The 20,673-nt window shown below is 36.5% G+C and overlaps 1 protein-coding gene across 7 annotated transcripts; it reads right to left on the reverse strand.

The window, feature by feature from the left end:
• Positions 1-699: 699 nt before the first annotated feature.
• On the reverse strand, positions 700-19,893 carry rgs19 (regulator of G protein signaling 19). 7 transcript variants are annotated; one of them, XM_077730856.1, is made up of 6 exons: positions 19,776-19,893; positions 19,453-19,656; positions 5,909-6,066; positions 4,987-5,082; positions 3,309-3,543; positions 700-1,763 (listed from the first exon to the last, which is right to left on the reverse strand). In XM_077730856.1, exons 2-6 carry the CDS (start codon positions 19,507-19,509, stop codon positions 1,575-1,577), a joined length of 735 nt encoding a protein of 244 aa, XP_077586982.1. In that variant the 5' UTR covers positions 19,510-19,656; positions 19,776-19,893; the 3' UTR covers positions 700-1,574. The 7 variants fall into 7 exon arrangements, with proteins under 7 accessions (XP_077586982.1, XP_077587011.1, XP_077587021.1 ...); XM_077730885.1 differs by lacking the exon at positions 19,776-19,893 and adding an exon at positions 11,790-11,889 and having other exon boundaries at positions 19,453-19,691; XM_077730895.1 differs by lacking the exon at positions 19,776-19,893 and adding an exon at positions 11,790-11,892 and having other exon boundaries at positions 4,987-5,070; positions 19,453-19,691.
• Positions 19,894-20,673: the final 780 nt, after the last annotated feature.

Here is a 20,673-nt window from a genome sequence, read left to right on the forward strand (position 1 = left end):
TTGTCAGGCAAAATCCAAATGCTTTGCAATAAAAAAAGCCGAAAAATGCAAAACCAAGGAAAAATGACCATTAAATTGATATATATATATATATATATATATATATATATATATATATATATATATATATATATATATATATATATATATATATATATATATATATATATATATATATATATATATATATATATATATATATATATATATATATATATATATACCTATATCTATATCTATATCTATATCTATATCTATATCTATATCTATATCTATATATATCTATATCTATATCTATATCTATATCTATATCTATATCTATATCTATATCTATATCTATATCTATATCTATATCTATATCTATATCTATATCTATATCTATATCTATATCTATATCTATACATATACATATACATATACATATACATATACATATACATATACATATACATATACATATACATATACATATACATATACATATACATATACATATACATATACATATACATATACATATACATATACATATACATATACATATACATATACATATACATATACATATACATATACATATACATATACATATACATATACATATACATATACATATACATATACATATACATATACATATATATATATATATATATATATATATATATATATATATATATATATATATATATATATATATATATATATATATAATCATATTGTGACTATTTCCAATTTAAGCTTTCCATTAGCAGTATTTCAGTATATCTCCTATTATGTTGTCAAATGGTAATATTAGTTGCTAACATTATCATTCAGTTGAGATCGGAGAATGATTTCTGCTGCTAAGTAAGCAGGTGCGTAAGCAACTATCACCACTCAATTATAAATGACGCAGGTAAGCACACACGTCTGACTGGTTAGCAGCTAAATCCATATATTAATCTCTACTGGGTACAAAATGTTAGTGACGAACATCCTACGACTCTCTCAACTGGAATACTACTTATGAAAAGTCCTAGGTAGAAATGATCACAAAGCAATATCTACCAAAAAGTATTTATCGTTGTAACTTGTAAGTCTACTTGCATCAAGTCATGTTGAGGCTATTTGCGTTGATGCTGCAGATATTTGCACTTGTGTTCTTTCTATTGCAAATCATTTAGAATTTGTAGATTTCCTGACTCTACCAGGCCAGCGAATGTATCAGTAGGGAACCCATATAAGCGCGAAGGAACACATAAACTCCACATAGGAGATTGGAACCCCAAACATCACAACTATGAGGTAGACGTGCTCTACCCATATTGAAGAATACCATTTAAAATTCAAATATACTGTTTATAATATTCCATATAAATACTTTTTCTGAGGTTGGGAAAGAGTTCAGGGTGCACTCCACCTTTCAGCCCAAAAGTCTCATTTGGATTTGAAAGGAAGCTGGGATGCTGAAAAATAGACATTGTTGCCATTGCCGGGTTTAGGCAGTACATGGCAGAGATTTCGGGTGAAGGCGGTATCACCTGTAGGGGATTTGAAATGGTGTGAAGAGAGACATGAAGGGCAATGCTGGACTAGGGCTCGAAGGAGCCGCATGAGTTGCCATGAAGGAGTGACTTGTAGATGTTGGAGGAGAGGAATCGTGGATAGGAGTCCCTGTGCATCAGTGTGTAGATCTGCAACTGGGCGTCCTCAAAGGTGTGAGGCGTCGGGTCCTGCATTTTCCTATTGATCACTTCCCTTACGCGAGCGTCCAGGCTCACCTGGGAGGAAAACCAGCAATGAAATAGAATACATCTTATTTGCGGAGCTAAGGAAGAACAATTCTAGAAATTAGTCACATCTAGTATGTACATTCATTTTCAAGTCACCTTAGGGAATGGTCTCAAACCGGTCCTCAAAGGGCCGCAGTGGGTGCAGGTTTTCATTCCAACTCAACAAGGATACCTTTTGCAAGTGCAATCAGTTAATTAGATTCAGGTGCTACTCATTTTTTTGACACCTGATTGGTTAAAATGTCGGCACTGGATCGGTTGGAACAAAAACCAGGACCCACTGCGGCCCTAACCGGTTTGAGACCAAGGCTAGGGGGTCCTTTAGTCAATTCAATAGAGTGGACTTAACTGAGCCACAAAATTTAGTCCTTTACTTTGTGAAATAAACCAAAAAATATGCACCAAAAATAGATTTGCTGTTACGGGCAGTCAATTTTGTTTTCCAACATGATAAGCCAAACGAGTATACTTATTTTCCATTGAGCCATAAACTTTCTGCTGGATCCTGTACTCCTGTTACATCATTGGTTTTTAAGCATGCCAATGCACAATGTTACATAAATGCTTATTTTGGTCAGTTTTAGAAATTGTGGATACATTTTAGTCTTGATAGAATACTTTTCACTACTCATTGAAAAGATTTTATCACTAAAGTTCCATATATTTGACAACTATAAAAAGAAAAAAAATACTCTATTCCAATTGACTGTTTAATCAAAGTAAATCAATTAATAAAAAATGCTCCATTTAAAAGATAAAGAATATGTATTGTTTACTCTTTTTATTATAGTTTTCTTTAAGTTGAATATTTAGTAATTTTCCCATTTTAACCTCTGCCAGTGAATACATTTAAATTTAGTGCACAGGCGAGACGCACTGACCGATCAGGCGCATCAACTATTTTAGAGAAAATTTTAGACCTTTAAGTGCGCCTTGTAGGTGTGAAAATACAGTAGTTGTTGATTAATCATGGCACCCTGCGGCAAAGATAAATTTGATTCATGATTCATTGTGCATTTCTAGCATTTCCAGAGAAGACGACGCATCACGACTTGCTCACTTTGAGCATATTGCATTGAAAATCAACAAGTGTCATAATTGAAAACACATCTGAGCAGTTCAAATAGATTGGAGTCTATCACCGTCAACTACAGCCAATGTAATTTCCAATACTGTATGTGATTGATTGCTTTCATTTACCATTAACATACTGCAAGAAATCCCCCTTTTCTAGTCAGGAGATGTTTATAGAACAATCTAATGCTGTTTGTAAGTTTTTTCTTTGCACCTTTAGGCACGACACAAATAGTTACAGCCGTGTCAGAAAGGTCAGATGTGTAGAGAGCAAAACAGGCAGTCATTTACGTATAAAAGCCTTGTGCATAAATGTATTTATAAAAAGACTATAGTGCCAGAGGGCCATGAAAGCAATTATTAACTGATTCCAGTCCTGTAAAAGATGCACACATAAAAAAACAAGCACACACACAGATTTAGAAGTTTGCAAATGTTTTTGTAGGTACTACTGCCTACCTCTTTTGGCGATAGTATCGAAACGTATTCCTCATAGATGGAGCGCACCTTCTCCTCAATGTTGTTCTTGCTAATTTGTTGTTTGAGATCTTCACAGGCCAGCCAGAACAGCATGTTCTCTTCACTGTACTCTGTTCGCAAAAACTCCCGAAAAACATTGCGTCCCGCCGGGTTCCTCATCAGCTTGTCAAAAGACTGAGACCAGAGCTGCATTTCCTCCACAGATGGTTTGGCACTAGCCATAAAAAAAGCATAGAACATGACTTTGTTATGTACTTATTTTGGCAAATGTAAGATTAAAAAAAATAACAAGTGAGTCTTATGAGACACCCTTTAAAGTCAATCTCGTTCTCCTGTAGCTTTATTTGGCAAGACAATTAAAAATGACTACTTTTATCTGAAGACAGAGATCCGGGCTTTGCAGTTTTGATGAGTCATTAGTAATTAAACCAATGACTTTGATTGAAAATGACGACATAAATGTATTGTTTTACTGTAGAAGAATTTAAAAATACCTGTAGAGAGAGACAGCATTCTCCTGATTTAGTGGTAATCATCCCTCAATTGAAAATGACTGATTAGCATTAAGAATGTGCAGTGTTTTACATTAAAATGTTTAAACCGTTTTAGTTTAGATTTTTGCTGCTGTACCCTGACACAGGTTTATACAAACAAAGACAATCGAAGCAAGAATTTTGGTACCCCGACAACTCTACAATGGACATTTCCCTGAGTTGCATTTGGATTAGGGCATTGACGAAGACCCTCATTTTCAAAAAGCCACACTAGCAAAAAAGCCCTATTGAACAGCTTTGTAGAGATCTCCAAATATCTGTATATGGAACCTCCAAAATTGGGGCAAACTTTACTGTCAGTATGTATTAGGAGTTTTGCACACTCTCGTTTTTCCCTCCTGCCCTGCCCTTGTGTTCACGCAGCTATGCCTTTGTTTTTTAAGGTCCCTTTTAAGTTATTAAAGTTGTTGTTATGAGTACAAATTGCTTCATCCTCACCTGCTTCCCCGCGACTGGGTCCTAATCCTTCCTACTTTGCTGCTATGTCTCCCATGGACGTAACAGTATGCTAAGTACGAAGCATGATATTTAATACAAGGCTTTCCCAAGGCTTTATAATCTTGGCTAAAACAGTCCCACAAAAAAAGTATACATATTTTAACCACATTTTAACTAAGTGTAGTGATATGGTTGTGAAGCGCAATGGCAACACCTATGGTCGATATGTCAATAAACCTGAGCTATTTTATCTTTTAAAACTATATTTTTAAATATGTGCCTTTTATATAGATTTAATAAATGGATTCAAATAACACATAACTCATAATTTCAACATTGTTGTCAACTTTACACTTTTCTTCATCAATGTATTATCCTCACAAACATGGTAGGCCATGGGTGGGCTTTTCCACCATCAGCCTTTGAAATTATTCTGAGGGAAAACCTTTCTAAATCAACACACTTTTTCCATGACTAGACCACCAGAGTTCAGAGAATGTGTGATGCTTTCATTAATAGTGAGTCAAATGGTTAAATTGAGCTATTTTATGCATCGTTTTATCCATCTTCAGCCGTAAAATTAAAAACTCTGATCCATGATTAACCCATTACAAAATGACTTTTGATATTGCTATGACACATTAGCATGTTGAATGTGAACTCACCAAGCTTCACAGTTTGGGATTGGTTTCATCGTGTTGTCCTGTGATATCCTCTTCCTTCGACGCCTCCGCCTCTCATCTTCATTCCTGATGGTAAGACTGACATTATAAGATGGCTTTCAGACCCACACACGGATGTTACCGCACCATAAACTGACACACTGAGAGCACAGATTGTGTTAACAGAAGGTTTGCAGTAACAAATTGCCAAAAGTCAAAGTAAGTACTTCTAAAATGTCTTACAACTCCACATCCAGAAAAGGTTTATTAGGGTGCCTCATTTAAATGCTTGAAATAATTTAAATTAGATAAAACCAACCTTATGGACAACAGGCTAGGGACTGGTTCCCAACCAGCCAATTGCAGGGCATGAGGAGACAGAAAGCCATACACTATCGGAACCTACCGGGAATTGAACCCTCGATCGCAGAACTGCTAAGCGGACAAGCAAACTACTCCCACACAATGCCGCTTTGCATTGCACATAAAAGTTGACTTTTCATTATTTTTAAATCAAGTCTCAAATAATAAAAGGCAAATATATTGAATGTATGGCAAATACAATATATTTGTTTGGATGACAATGCTGACCTCAAAATTGTCCAAATATATTTTTTAAGAATCCAATAGCAAATAGTTAAATGTGTACTTTTTAGTAAAAAAAAAAAAAAGCAAGGGGTCGGGGGGGTTCAAATAGTGTTTTAATTTCTATTTAGCTTTCATTTTTTATTTCAAAAAAGTTGAAAATATTAATTTTCTACTTTCAATCTATTTTTAAATGAAAACATACACAATTAGTTAAAATAAAAATACTGTATTTTTTTTAATAAGAAATTTAAAAAAAATCTTACATTAATGTAGGCGTCAAGATTTCATTCAGAACCCCAAAAGTATATCAATTATGTAACAAAAATTGGGGGCTTACCATGAGCAGCTGCAACAGCAACACCAGCAGAAACAGCAGGCACTTGGCCGCTGGGAATTCTGGGTTGTGTTATGGCCTTGACCCAGCGGCGAGGTTTCGCTGAGACCCACCCCCATGGCCAGTTCACCCTCTCGCTCGGCCGGGATTGGACCTGTGTACTGTAGAAACAGAGACGTTGTCATGCACTGACTTTTAACACTGTAATTACCATTGACAAACACAGAAGTCCAATCTTGTGTCTCATTTTAGCCTTCTGCTGTGAAATCAAAATATTTTGTCATGCATCGACATTCAATCTATTTGAACTGGTAGGGCTGCACCCAAAAAAATATGGAGGAACAAACTATTTAAAAATGATAGATTAGTTTTCAACTCTGTTCTTAATATTGGGAGGAAAACAATATTTAAACATACATACATACAAGTAAATCCTGAAATCGTGGCCTTTTATCTAATAAAAATGAATAACGTGAAGGACCAAATATAAAGTTATAGTCGTTGTAGAAGACGAGAGGAAATTATGAGGAAGAGAGCGACATGTTGAGAAGAGGAAGTGAGAGAAAGACAGTGTGATGCATCATGTGATTGAGCTGTGATCACACTAAACGAACACGCGCACACAGACACACTAATGTTCAAGTTTTTTCCCCCCTCTGTTTGATTAGAGTGGAGTTTATACAATCGAATTCCCAACTTTATAAATGACGACAACTGCCCCAAGAAGAAAGCGCTGATTCTTATTCTGCGTTCTCATTTTGTGGTGAAACGGAATGTGTAAGCGTGAGGACATTAGAAAGATTTGCTAATCACAAAAGTTGAAGCAGACAACTCTATCATTTTCAGTGTTGCTTAAACACACTAACCGACAGAACCTGTTGTAGCCTATTTAATTACACGTTGACATAAGTTCCTATCACATCTAACAGCATCTTGAACAAAAGGCAACATTGATATTTGCTCAAATTATGTCTCTATTAAGTAGTACAAATGATTTGATTGTCACCAGACTGCTTTATTTAGACAAGGGGGCCCTTTCCAGCAAGAATTATCACGACTTATAGCTATTTTCCCAACAATTTCATAATATTGTGACTTCACAGGTGTAGTTGCAATTCCATTGACTTTATATGAGGTTTATGTTGATATTGCTTACAATGACTGTTCTCCGTACTATTCGAGATTTTGTGGGCAATTATTTTCATGTTTAGCAAAGAAAAATAAAGTCCCATTCAAGCAACCACAACTTGAATTTTAAACTATCATGTTTGACATTGTTGCCATTCACCCTACACCGAATGCAGAAAGCTGCATTTGGTTAAATGAATATTCCAAGCAGATGTGCTTTTTGAACTAGCTGTGCTGTAATATACGCTTCTGTGCACTTGAGGGTAGCCCTTGAATTTTATGTATCTCAGGATATGTTTCTTTACCGCCTAATCCAGGTGGTAGTGGAGCCCATCCCAGCCAACTATGGGCACTAAGCGGGGATGCTTTGAATTGGTGGCCAACCAATCACAGCAATTAAAAGTTGTTACTAGTTAATTTGAATATGTATTATTAACCAATAATAATGCTTTATGAGATGAAATGTTATGGGGATGTTTTGTAAAAAAAAAAAAAAAAAAAAGGAACAATAACTGGAAAAATATATTTTTTTAAATCAGGGGGGCTGATGGAGAATATTTTACGCTAAAATAGGTTTAATGACGCCACTGGATGCAACACTAATCATCATCAAGCAAGATTAGGAAAGAATTCCGCCTACAAGGTTTCAGCATTTCTTTAATCCTTTTTAGTAAGTGTTGTTAGAAGGGAAAACTGCAATATATACGGAATCAGCATTTGTCAAAAACAATTAAGTTTATATGTTTGAACATAAAATATCTTATGTTTGTAGTGCATTCGATTGAAAACATGTACATTCAAATATTTTTGAAATCATTGTATTATATTGTTAAGTTTTACAAAATGTCGCAACTCAATTGGAAATCTGGTTAATGGATACATTTCTATTATTTGCTCTCATTTAAAAGATAAAAAAACATGAAGTGAACCAATATCCCTGAACAGAACTGAGTCAGGCTCCACAAACATCACACAATTTAGGTTTCATTCATTGCTTGTTTGTGTCTATCAATTTTTCCCTATAATTCTCATAAGATCATCCTCACAGTTTTTTAATGTATGGCAGTACACACGCATTCACTCAAACAGACAGACATATACAAACAATCCAGTGAGGTCTTAAATAATTATTCACAACTCAACTAAGTAATACAATATATTAGCAGTGGATAACGTTGCCACTTTACTGTTAACAAGGTTCTGTGCACAATTGTGTCAGTTTCAGTGAAGAGGATGGAAAGTCTTGTTACCAAATCAAGACAAATTAGGAAGGAAATTGTGTTGAAAAACTTGTATTGCATTGTGATTGAATCGGTCAATCTGTACGTAGGTAATAATTTCTACTGAAAATGTAAAAAAACATGTTAATCAATAGGTGATGGTGAAATACATACTGTTTGATTACACAATTTTAGAATTACGGGTTTCAATAACACTTGTTCAAACTTCCACAGCGATCGTAACAAGTGCTTACATTATATTGTACTACGTAAACAGTGCTTCGTACAATATAATGTTTAGTAAACACTCAAGAAAGGGCGTGACTTTGAAGTAGTCCATTTTACAGTTTTTGTCTTGCAAAGCTGATGCTAACAACAAAGCTCACAACAAAATAATGTGCTTTTTTCTCCAAACTGTACACAAAAAAAGTCAAAGAAAAGAAACATGCACAGATGGCTTCTTTAGTGATCTGTTTCATCTGAATTACCTGCTTTGGCAGGTACAGTGAAAGAATATTTATTTGTAAGTAAACTGTCAAATGGGGGTGGTTTCGGGGTGAAAAGTCTGCCAAAACTTAAACTGGGCCAATTTCCCACAAATGTTTAAAACTGTTACAACCAGTTTCACACTTTTAACTTTGATTAAAATAATTATTTGCTGGTGAGTTATTTGTGGACATTTTTATGTTTTTTTTTTTCCTGGCCCATATACAAAACCTCCAGGCTGCAGGTGTGATGGAAGAACTTGTGCAAAAACATGCCCTAACAAGTTGCACCCAGTTTTAGATTTGTATTATCGGCAGTTAAAACTAATTGACTCACTTTAAAAATCTTATGAACACACATACATGCAAGCTAAAAAGAAACAAGTGCTCTTTACGCAATACAAATATACAATAATTCTATTTACTACTACCAATTCTATTTTCTAGGTCACAAATATAAACAAAACTAAAACCACTATTATTATTGTAGACGTATAGTACATTCACTTAAGAGGCTGTCATTAATGTTTTCTTTGTCAAAAGAAGACCTACCGAATGTATACATGTACATCCATGTGTATGTATGAATATGTATATATTTATACATATGTATGTTTGTGTAAAAAAAAAGATTGATTTTATTTTATTTATTTATTTATTTACTAACTTTACCTATCTATCATTACCTATCTATTTGTGTCAAAAATGCCTTTCCTATATCTGCATTCTCACCCTCTTGCTACTGTGACAATAAAAATTCCCAAATACGGGATGAATAAAGTTATCCAAACCAATCCAATCCAAAAGAATCCAAACTATTCCCTTTCACACAATTGTTGCATTGGTCATTTTCTTTTAATGTATATATGTAATGCCAGCAATTAGCGACGCAAACAAAACTAAGTGACCGCGCATATAGTTTGCATACAGTTTGCATACAGTATTTGTGTTCTTGAAACCAGTTTTTAAATGTGTATTTAAGCACCCACAATGTCTTTATATACGTATGTATGTATGTCATAATAGTGTGAGGCATAGCAGCTAAAATCTTAGTGTGTCAAGCAGTAGCACAAGAAATGTTTCTGCTACGTTATTGTTCATTATGAATTAAACTGTTAAAGAAAGAAACGTGCAAAAAGGCATCTTCTGAAAGAAAGCATGGTAAAATATGATCAAATATGCTAATTAAATAGTATTAAAATATTCAAGCAAGTGACATCCTTTAAATCTCTGACGGTGCACCTGTTTTCAGAGGAACTATGCCACTATGCGTACCAATACAAAAAGTAAACCAGAGTAGGAATGGATGTCTTCCAGACCAGTCAAAACTTATAGCCTAAAATCTATGCAAGCACTGAACAAGAGCTCACCAAATAGAAGATAAGTCAACTTGGCTGATGGAACCATAAAAACAAATATCTTCCTCGCAGTTGTCGCCAAACTTTCAAGACTTCAACAGTCAACATGTCTTCATTGAGTGAAAAAGGAAGGGATGTAATCAAAGGCGTAGAGAGTTGCCAGACAGGAAACAGATTCTGGGTGGTGGGAGGTGTGCGGAAGATGGCGTTGATTGTGACACTTTGCTGTGAAACTTGATGAATCAGATATCTGCATCTTAACAGCCAAAGCCGAGGTACTCTCAGTCTAGAAGTCAAGCAAGTCTCGACTTGTTTTCAGCTCATTTGAGGTATCTCATATGAAACCACTTTCATTTTTTAAATTTTGTTGTAGATACCTTATATTTCATTGATAAAGTCTTACACTTTAAAAAAAATATTGTTAAATTGTTTTTTTTTTCTTCAGGGGGTAAAGTGTACAATTTGAAGAGATGGTTAGCACATCTGCCTCTCAAGTACCCCCCACGATCCCTCTAAAGCAGGGTTACCCTTTATGTAAATTTCAATCTATTGGTAGATCGCCAAGTAAAATGCTAACAAAAAATGAATATTTGGTGCAACCCAACAGTTTTTATGGAAATGTCAATCAATAATATTCTTGTCCGTCATAAGCAGACATCTTGAACAGAGACAAGGAGTGAGTGGGTTTACATTTCGGCCATTCTTTTTTTTGTATTCTAATTTCAGAAAACTGAACGTGCGTATGTATAAGCCTCCCTTTAAAATTGCCTTAAAATCCTTGAATTTTAATATTTCTCGCGTATAAGAGAACAGAGCACAAGGCAACAGACAACCGTCAACACTTAGACTCATAATTAGGAGAAATTTAGAGTGTTCAACCAGCCTACTCTACACGTTTTTGGGATGTGGGAGAAAACCAGAGTACCCGGGGAAAACCCACACAAGCCGGTAGGACATCCAAACTCTACACATTGAGAACCAACCTGGAATCGAACCCAAGATCCCAGGACTGTGAGGCTAAAGTACTAAGCACTTGGTCACCAGGCCAGTTGCCAAACTAGTCATTCACCTAAAATGGGTGATTTCTTCTTCGTTTGGGCTCTCGTTTGCAATTTTCTTTTTCTGGTCTTAGAACACTGGCGTCCCCTTGTGTCAAGTGTTCTCTTCTGAACTTAACCCAATCAGGAGAGCTGAACATCATTTATAACTTAAATTGTATTCCAACAGTCTCTCTCTCATCTCATTTTCTGGACCGCTTTATCCTCATTAGGGTCGTGGGGGTGTTGGAGCCTTGTGTTTCCCTTAATTCTGCACTGATTAACGCAAAACACATGGAAAAAATGCAACGCTCTGCCCTCTAGAGAGGGAGATGCAACAAGAAAGCTGAAATCATAAGCAAGGCTGTCTTGAATGCTCGTGTCTTAAAATGTATCTCTTTTTAACTATTTGGCCACACAACCTTGAACTTTTTTAGACCAACTGCAAGACAAATCAAGTGTTTTTTTCTTTAAAAATGTTTTATATGAGCAACATTGCTATAACATAATGCCACAACATCTCAATCTGGATTTTGACTTGGAAACTCCAAAAGCATTTAAAAACACAACCTAGTCACTCAGAAGACACATCAAAGTGAAGAGGAAAAAAAGGTAAGAATTTAAAATCAAACAATTTAAAAGAGAGAAATGTTTACCAGCATTTCTGTCATGTCGAGAGGGAGGCCAGCGTGCAAGACGTCAACGGTGTTAACAGCCGGGGCACATGCATGTCATCCCCCCTATGAGCTCGGACCTCTTCTTTATGAAATCAAATCCATGTGCACAGACACACAAAAAAAAAATGTTAGTACGTGTAAGTATGCATTAGTAAAAATCGAATTTTGAAATTATACACAAAAAAAGTTAGAATATAAGATGGTCATAGCATTCACAAATGTCCCAAAACATGCACAACAAACAGAGAGAAACAGAGGGAGAGAGAGAGAAAAAAGGGTTATTCAAATGTTAATATAATCATCCACCAACTGTACACTATATGCTGTATAATTCATACTGTATTGAATGTCTACCGTTACATGGTAGTACTCTTTTAACTCATTGGCTGACATTGAAAGCACTAGACATCCACTCAATTTTGACTAGATTTTGGAAGTTGAACATTCATGGCCAGTTCTCAGTTTTGAGTTTTGCGACTTCACTTATCGTGAATTCACTCTTTTGCGATTTTTTTTCTGCTAATAACTATTACAAAAATTTAACTTCAGAAAAATGTGAAAATCCACACTGAAACTGGCAAGCGGAAGCCACTCCTCTGTCTTCCACTTGTTACTAGGACTCAGCACAGAAGAAAAGAAAAAATAGGTAGTTATAATGGGGGTGATCCTATTTTGCGATTTCCTATTATTTCGGTCATGTCTGGTCTACATTAACCGTGATGTTCGAGGGATTACTGTACTGTCAATTATTAGCCAACAAGCAGGTAAGCTTTTGTTTGTTTGTTTGTTTGTGTATTCGTTAGTGGGCAGGTTGCCACCAAAATTAGTTAAACAATTTGTGTCTGTTGAGATGTGTTAAGTAAATTCAAAGTGCTTTCAATATTCATCCCCTTTATGATGTTTCCACACATAGCCCAGCCTATGGCCCTTTTCGGATTACGCACTTCATAACCTTTATGCTTTGATTCCTATCCTTTGTTGGAAAAATATGTCATGGGGTCAAGGAGCTTGAAAAAAATATTCTTAGCTTGTATAAGGGAAGGGCAGTACTGTCAAATTCACTCCACTTTTCCTTACAGTATCATAGAGACAATGTATATTAATCTCTATCTTGCTGTAGTCACTCATAATCACTCACAAAAAGGTAAAAGGCCATGCTATGAGGTTCATTTCACTGACACAACTTTCTAAGTCACCAAAATGTCTAATTCATGTTGCAGTATGTATGTTTTTGACCCAGCAGATTTGATCACTTATTTTCTGTTCACCCCTTATAAAGTCATAAAAGAACCAAACTTCATGAATGTTTTTTGTGACAAAGAAGTATCTGTTCTAATCACTCTATCGGAGAAAAATCGAAGTTGTAGAAATAACTGAAAACTCAAGAGAGCCATGACACTATATCTTGAATCATTCTTTAACCCTAACCATATAGCCTATTTCATGCATAGCAAATTCAGCTCAAATTGCTTTACCTATAGAAACAAGTGAATGCAGAATAAATGCCAACTGTCTGCACAAATGACGGATGTGCACATCATACATATTTGTTTTTAAACACATGCATACATACTTATATAATAAAATTTGGGAACACTAGGAAAATGTCACTCATAGATGGTATCGTCTTCCTAGGGCACCTTTATAAAGCTGTCGAGTAGAAACAGGAACACCATTTTGGGTTGTGGTGTGACAAAATATTGACATGGCGTTTTATCGTGATACTTTGTATCCCAATAGATTACAGATATGCTCTAATAAGAAATCTAAAAAAAACCTTTTAACCCAATCCTTCTGATGAATTTAAATCTTGTTAACATTTAGGTTTAAGAAAAAAGAAATAAAGTGGTTGAACAGAGTTTGTGGTTTTGCTTATGTCAGCACGTAATGTGTGTTTGGGCCGTTTTTGGTTAAAAGTAGTCTTTTGGACTTTTTGTTCCTGTATTGGGTAAAAAGATTCAGCCACTGAAATTAGACTTATTAATGCACTGGGTGTGCATCTAAGAAGACTGCAAAATTGAATTTTTCAGCTAAATTTTCATGGTGACTATGTGACTTGTGTTTCATAGAACTATTCATTCTTCTATGTATCCATTTTTTTCAGAAAGGTTGTGACAATGGGGAATTTGTAGTACTCATTCACACAGACGGTATTACGTATGTTGCAGTCAGAAAATGTCTTATAAAAACGTTGTATTCTGTCCCACAAAATGGGGAGTGAAATCATAGGACTTTAATGTCTCCAAGCCTGAATGATCACAAAACGATTTTTAAAAAAAACATGAAAAAGTAGTGATCACCAAAACCACGTTGTTTTGATTTTAAGACAAAAAAGAGAATTATACTCCAAATGTCTTACTAAGTCTAAAGGAGACATTTTGATGAGTCAAATAATGATATCTTGCCCCAAAATAATTTTACAAATGTCACCAAGGATTTTTCACAACTTGCTAAATATTATCCACAACTGCCGAACACATGCAAAAATGAGCACACAACAAGAATGGGAGGGACAGACAAGGAATACAAAAGTGAAGTGGAAAAAAGACAGACAGATGTAGCAACAGTGGGAAGGAAGGAATGGGGACAACTTGAAAAAAAAGAGGAAGCAGTGAATGGCAGGTACAATGAAGAAAGATGCAGGAAGGGGAAGTGTGTACCAACAGGAAGCAGGAAATCAAAACAAACTGGTGGACTGAAGAACACACATGGAGCTCTATTTTCAAGTTCGGCATGAAACTAGCCAATCACAGCTGTGCCTCTGATTTCCTTTAAAAGTGGGCCAATGAACGTTGAATATTGAAATATCTGCTCAGACTCAGGGGAAGTGAAATCAGCAGAGATTTTTTGAAAATCTAAAGAAACAGAGGAAGCCAGATGGTTAGCATGTTCGCCTCACAGTTCTGAGGTCCGGGGTTTAATATCCAGTTGGTCTTGACCTTCCTGCGTAGCGTTGGCATGTTCTTCCGGGCTTGTGTGAGTTTTCTACGGGTACTGCAGTTTCCTCTCATATCCCAAAAACATGTATGGTAGGCTGGTTGAACACTCTAAATTGCTGCTTAGGTAAAAGTGTGAGCATGAATGGTCCGTCACCTTGTGCTCTGTGATTGGCAGGCCACCAATTCAGGGTCACGCCCGTCTGCTGCCCATAGTTAAGTGGAATAGGCTCCAGTACCCCCCACGGCCATTGCGTTACAGAAAATGAACGAATAAATAAATACATTTTTAAAAGTTGAGTATGTGGTGGGATTAATGGAATTATCTAGCAAGCAGGCCAGGCAGTTTGTTTTGCTTTAAGTGTACACATTGACATTAAACTTTTCTAATTACCAAATTTAAAACTAATATATTGTAATTTACTATGATTTAAATATCTTAGGTATCTTGCTCTAATGTGCACCATAACAAAGGCTATGGTGCAGTTGCTTTTACTCCAAAAAGGAAACGTAAAAACTGTAAACTTTAGTGTCAGTTTATACATAAACATGTCATCAACCAACAGCAAGGTTACTATAATGTCAAATACTAGAATTATGCTAGTTCTTGTTTTTTTTGGTTAGTTTTCTATCACAAAAGAGAGCAGTGATAAAAAAAATCTGTCTTTAAAAAGCAATGTGACCTGTACATTTACTTTTTATTTATACTTAGGTCATAAAACGCTCAAATAGGTACTGTAAATTGAAGTATTTGGTCTGTGCGAAATGCTTCGATTACACAAATATATGAAAAGTACCGTCATATAAACTTTGAGTTGTGGTGTCTGCACATCTGAGATTTCCAAAATTAGGAGACAACGAATTCAGACATTGGCACTACCATTTTTACAACAAGCCTTCCATTGTTGGTGAAGCCGGACTAACTCAGGACATAACTAAGGGAAGCAATTTCTTTTAAGTTTTCAACTATGAAAATATGACTAAGATGTACATATTTCATTTGCTTTGTATGTTCACGTTATATGTGAAGTTGAGTTAGCTAAGCCAACTACTTGTACTGTAATACAATGAGAGATGATTATTGTGTTACTGATTAAAGAGAATGTGAAGCTCGATTACAAGGTTAGTCAGCTTCATTTGTGATGATTCACAATGTGCTTTATTCTGATCTCTGCCACAACTTCTAAACCCAAAAGAGAAAGCCTTGCTTGTTTGGAAATTGCTGATGCGAGGGTGGTCAGGCTGCCTCACGAGGTACCAATTCAAAGCCTTCGAAAATAGCTCAGATTAACTAGTTAAGATGTTTTTCTTTTTAAAGTAAGACGGCCGGCGTGCTATTTTTAGACAGGAATTATCCTCAAATTTCAGTGTAGACAATGGAAAAAGTCAAATGTAAACAATAAATATATAAATCAACAACTCATGGATATAAATAAGCAGGTCAACACGTTTATTATTGTTATACAACAATCTTCACCATTTTCGGCTTTGTTTTTTTTAATTAATATTTATGCTGATAAACTACTGTGTATATGTTGCTAGGAGAATCGGTGGCTACTCAACATTCAAATTTTCTATTGTTACTTCTAAATCAAAGGCTAAGAGACGTTTGTGTTGCTAATGTTGGCTTTTGTAATGTTTGTTTTGATCCCTCTTTCTTTTGTGTAGCGCTCCGTCTGAAAACAGATGGAGTCCAAATGTGTTATTTTTTTTGCCTTGTCTTTTGCTTGTCTAGTTGATATTTGTTCTTACTGTCCCCATCTAACCAGATGCAGTCCTGTGACTTTACAGCTAAATTTTTATAGCTTCAACAGGTCAAGTACGCCAGACTGGACTGTCATACAGTTCAAAGATTTTAAAGCCATTAGGAAAAATGTATTTAACGGTGAATTAGGAGCAGGGTTGTCAAGTTTATTAAAAAAAAAAAACATCTAGGTGTCAATACTGAAATGTTGTATACAGATAGGATATTTGACAGCAAAAGTATCAATGCACAGGTATTTATTTGTTTTTACATGACCACGGGTCACCAGAAATTTGTTGTAATGTGGTAAGTTTGTTCCAATCATATTTCAGATATTTGTTTTACATAGATTACTAAGCAATTGCTGAAGAAAATAAATCAATACAATTGTTTTTTGTATTTCAAAAATGTAACAGTTTCTATGAATGCAGCATAACAACTGATGATCTCAGTGGAATACTCAAGTAATCTCAAAACGTATCAGTAACAATACATTGGTAACCAGAAGCTCAAATACAATACGGGCGGTAACATTTCACATTTGGTGCAGTGGTTCTTCCACCTGACTTTGGGGCAGGAATTCTGTGTTTGATTACCAATTGGTGGCATTGTGATTGCGGGCGTGAGTGGTTGTCTGTTTCATTGTGCTCTGCGATTGGCTGGCAACAAATTTGGAGTGCACCTAGTAACCGTTGTTGGCTGGGATAGCCTCAAGCACCCCGCGGAACCCTTATGTGGTTAGGCGGTATGGAAGATAAATTAATGTTTTAAACATGTTTACGTATGACCATTCCGAAACGTTTCATCATCCCAGAGACATAATAAGCAGCCTTAAATATTTGATTTTCTGACAAATTTGATTTACTGAAATTTCATTCAAATCTGGTCAGAAATTAGGGAGGAGTAGCCATTAAAATCAGTGTCTTATTATAATAAGAATAGGTCATAAAATTATTCCTTCATAGAAGAAAATCAGGTACTTTCCCTATAGAGGATTAAAGGCCACCTTTGTATAGCTGTCTGAAACTTAACTCCTAAACATAAAAGAGTTTGTTGGATTGGGCGAAAGTAAAGACTGACATCCCTGATAAATTTAAGTGAATTCAAAAAATTAATGGTCACCCGATGGTGCAGTGGTTCTTTCACCGGACTTTGGTGAGGGCAGCCAGATTCACACTCGGTGGCAGTGCGAGTGGTTGTCTATCTCTGTGTGCCCAATGACTGACTGGCGACCAGTCTAGGGAGTAGTCTGCCTTTCGCCCAAGACAGTTGGGTTGATGTTTCTCTCAGTCTTCAGCATAATGGTAAAGTATTGTATTCATTTAAAATGATCAATATGCATTAGTCTGTCTGCATATCCCATTTTTATAAAGAAACAAATGTCAGCCTACACCCACTGATGAGGTGATGGATACGAGGTGGATGAAATAACTTACTAAATTATCCTTTATGAATTGGATACGGCTTTAGTTGGGGATTCATACTATGTTGTTGACTTTCTTTTTCTTGCATAAGATAGGTAACATTTGGTGGCATTTTAATTAAGTCGTTTTTTATATCCTCATTTTTTGGTAGTTTAAATGAAGTCACCGTGTTGTTTAGTGGATTTTTGATCAAGACAATGTGGTATTGGTCTTTGCTAAAAGGGAAAACCCACTGACTTATATGGCGGTATGGGTGGGCTAGAAACCAGTGACGACCCTGGGCTTTGGCTAATGACAACAATGTGAGTTTTAAACACAAAATTGGCAAAATAACTAAGATATTTATCTTTTGCTTGTTCTCAGCTGATGGCACTTGTTTTCAAACTGATGTCATGCATTTAAAAGAAAATCATCAAAGTGGGTGGACCTTTAATGTCCAAACTGTAAACATTGTCATACTGGCTGACAACAATATTTAATACAGGTTTCTTTTACAGGAAAACTAAATCTACATTTTAATTAGATGGCCTAGTGGTTGAGTGGTTAGCACGTTGGCCTCACAGTTCTGGGATCCTGGGTTCGAATCTTTGTGGAATGTGCATGTTCTCCCTGGGCCTGTGTGGGTTCTCTCTAGTTTCCTCCCATATTCCAAAGACATGTATGGTAGGCTGATTGGACACTCTAAATGGCCCTTATGTAGGTTTGAGTGTGAATCGTTGTATGTCTCCTCGTGCCCTGTGATTGGCTGGCCACCAATTCAGGGTATTCCCCGCCTCGTGCCCAAAGTCAACTAAGATAGGCTCCAGCACCCCCGTGACCCAAGTGAGGATAGAACTGTTCAGAAAATGAATGAATTTAAATTTCTCATTAATTTGAATCTAAGGCGATACACACCTGAAGAACCATTTGAAGTGGGGATGCTGTTAGTGATTGATCATGTTTCGGTGTCATTGACAGAGACAGATGTCCAGTCCATTAGAAGAGACAAAATGGATTGGATGTCAATACCATCCAGTGAGTTAAAATTTAGGCCTGCCACACTCCTATATTTTAAACGTTGTTGAAAATGGTGCAACATTGAAGTTGTTGAAAACCTTAGAGAACTGCATCACTTATATACTGCCAATACCTGCCCAGTACACTTCCTTGTCGGATCGAGCAAAAGCGTCAGCGATTGCAAATAAAGTTTGCCCCAAGGCAAAATCCTCCACGTGAGTTTGAGCGGAACATCTCCCTAAACGTGACCCAACCTGTCACTTTATCGCGAGACAACTTTTAACGAGCCAGTCATTGTTTCCGCTGCCTATGCAGGTAACGTGAACGCAACACGACAACACCTGGACACAAAGAGTTCAGGTAGGTTCCCCTTCTCCTCGGAAGGAAACAAGGAAGCCAAAGTGGGCGTGGAATCATTTGGACGCGATCTTTTCTCTTCATCCACGCGCCTCACACCTCGGCAATACAAAACCGCCGCCCACCTCCCCGGATGGGAGACCCCCAGCTCACTCTCCTTTCAGCCGACCACATTGGCTACTTACAATCTTGGCATTGAGGAGGTCCGGAGGGCGGCATCCGCGGCGCGTTCGGAGGCACATCCGCCTTCTTTATCTTCTCTTCCGCGACACGAGTTGACTTGAATTCCGTTCCCCTTTCCTTGATATTTCTCCGTAAACGTCTCTGGTACCTTTTTTGGGGGGGAGAAGAGAAAGAAGCCCTCCTCTTCCTCGCCACCGGTTCTCCTCCTGCTCGGGTTTTTCCCCAACCGGAGGGGGAGAGAGGGAGAGAAATAAGAGCGAGAGAGGAGAGATATTCTTGCGCATGCGCAAGAGTACATTTAGTCTGCACAACTTCTTATACGTACCATGCTTAAAACGATGTCTTTCATTTAAAATACTACTGTCGCGTTATTATCATGGCTGTTATAGTTGAAAGCAAACTTCCTATTAATCACATTACTTCCCCCAAACGCATGTTTCCTTTCTGCATTACACTCTGGCACCCCCTGTTGGACAAAGAAGCTCTTATGCAACAAAAAGCTGAGCACGTCACAGTACTGCGATTTTAGATTCTGGGGATTTCTGTGTTTTAAATGCGACTATTCCACATTCCAAAAATATTCTTGTGGGTTTAAGTGAAGAGTGAAGTAAATTTATCAAAAGTTTGGGTGCGCATTTTAGGGATAGTGGTCACTACACTGGACATAAATTGACACGCAACTATTAATCCTTTAAAATATAAATTTTGTCAAAGGCAGGAATTAAGGATTCGTAGTCTGATGAAAGCGCCAATACGTCATTTAATGACTCATTTTGACAACCTACATATTTCAGACACTTAAACAATTGACGTTTTTAGTTCTGTTTTGGGAAAAGGATTTTTGAATTAATGCAATAAAACCAGATTTGAAGAAGGGCAGCAAAAACCTAATTATGCCTGGACGATTGTTCTGAATGAATAATATCCTGTGACGTGGGCATGTTGGGTGATGCATGTTTTATCACCGATAGGCTGGGGAAACGATCACAAACGTCAATCATAGACAAGCGCAAGAACATGCGTCACACTTTTATTGTTTCTACAAGCAGGCACCTGTTGAATGGGCTTTGCAATTCTATTTGTCGCCACGTGAGGGCACAAGCGACATACAAGGTTGATGAATCACTGTGCATAGTGGAGATTAATCATTACATTTGAAAAGGGTTTGAGTTTTTTTAAATCAAAACATCCACTATTTTTATGCAAGGTTGGTTGACTTTAAT

The sequence above is a fragment of the Stigmatopora nigra genome, chromosome 1, assembly GCF_051989575.1.
Source record: "Stigmatopora nigra isolate UIUO_SnigA chromosome 1, RoL_Snig_1.1, whole genome shotgun sequence".
NCBI classification, from domain to species: Eukaryota; Metazoa; Chordata; class Actinopteri; order Syngnathiformes; family Syngnathidae; genus Stigmatopora; species Stigmatopora nigra.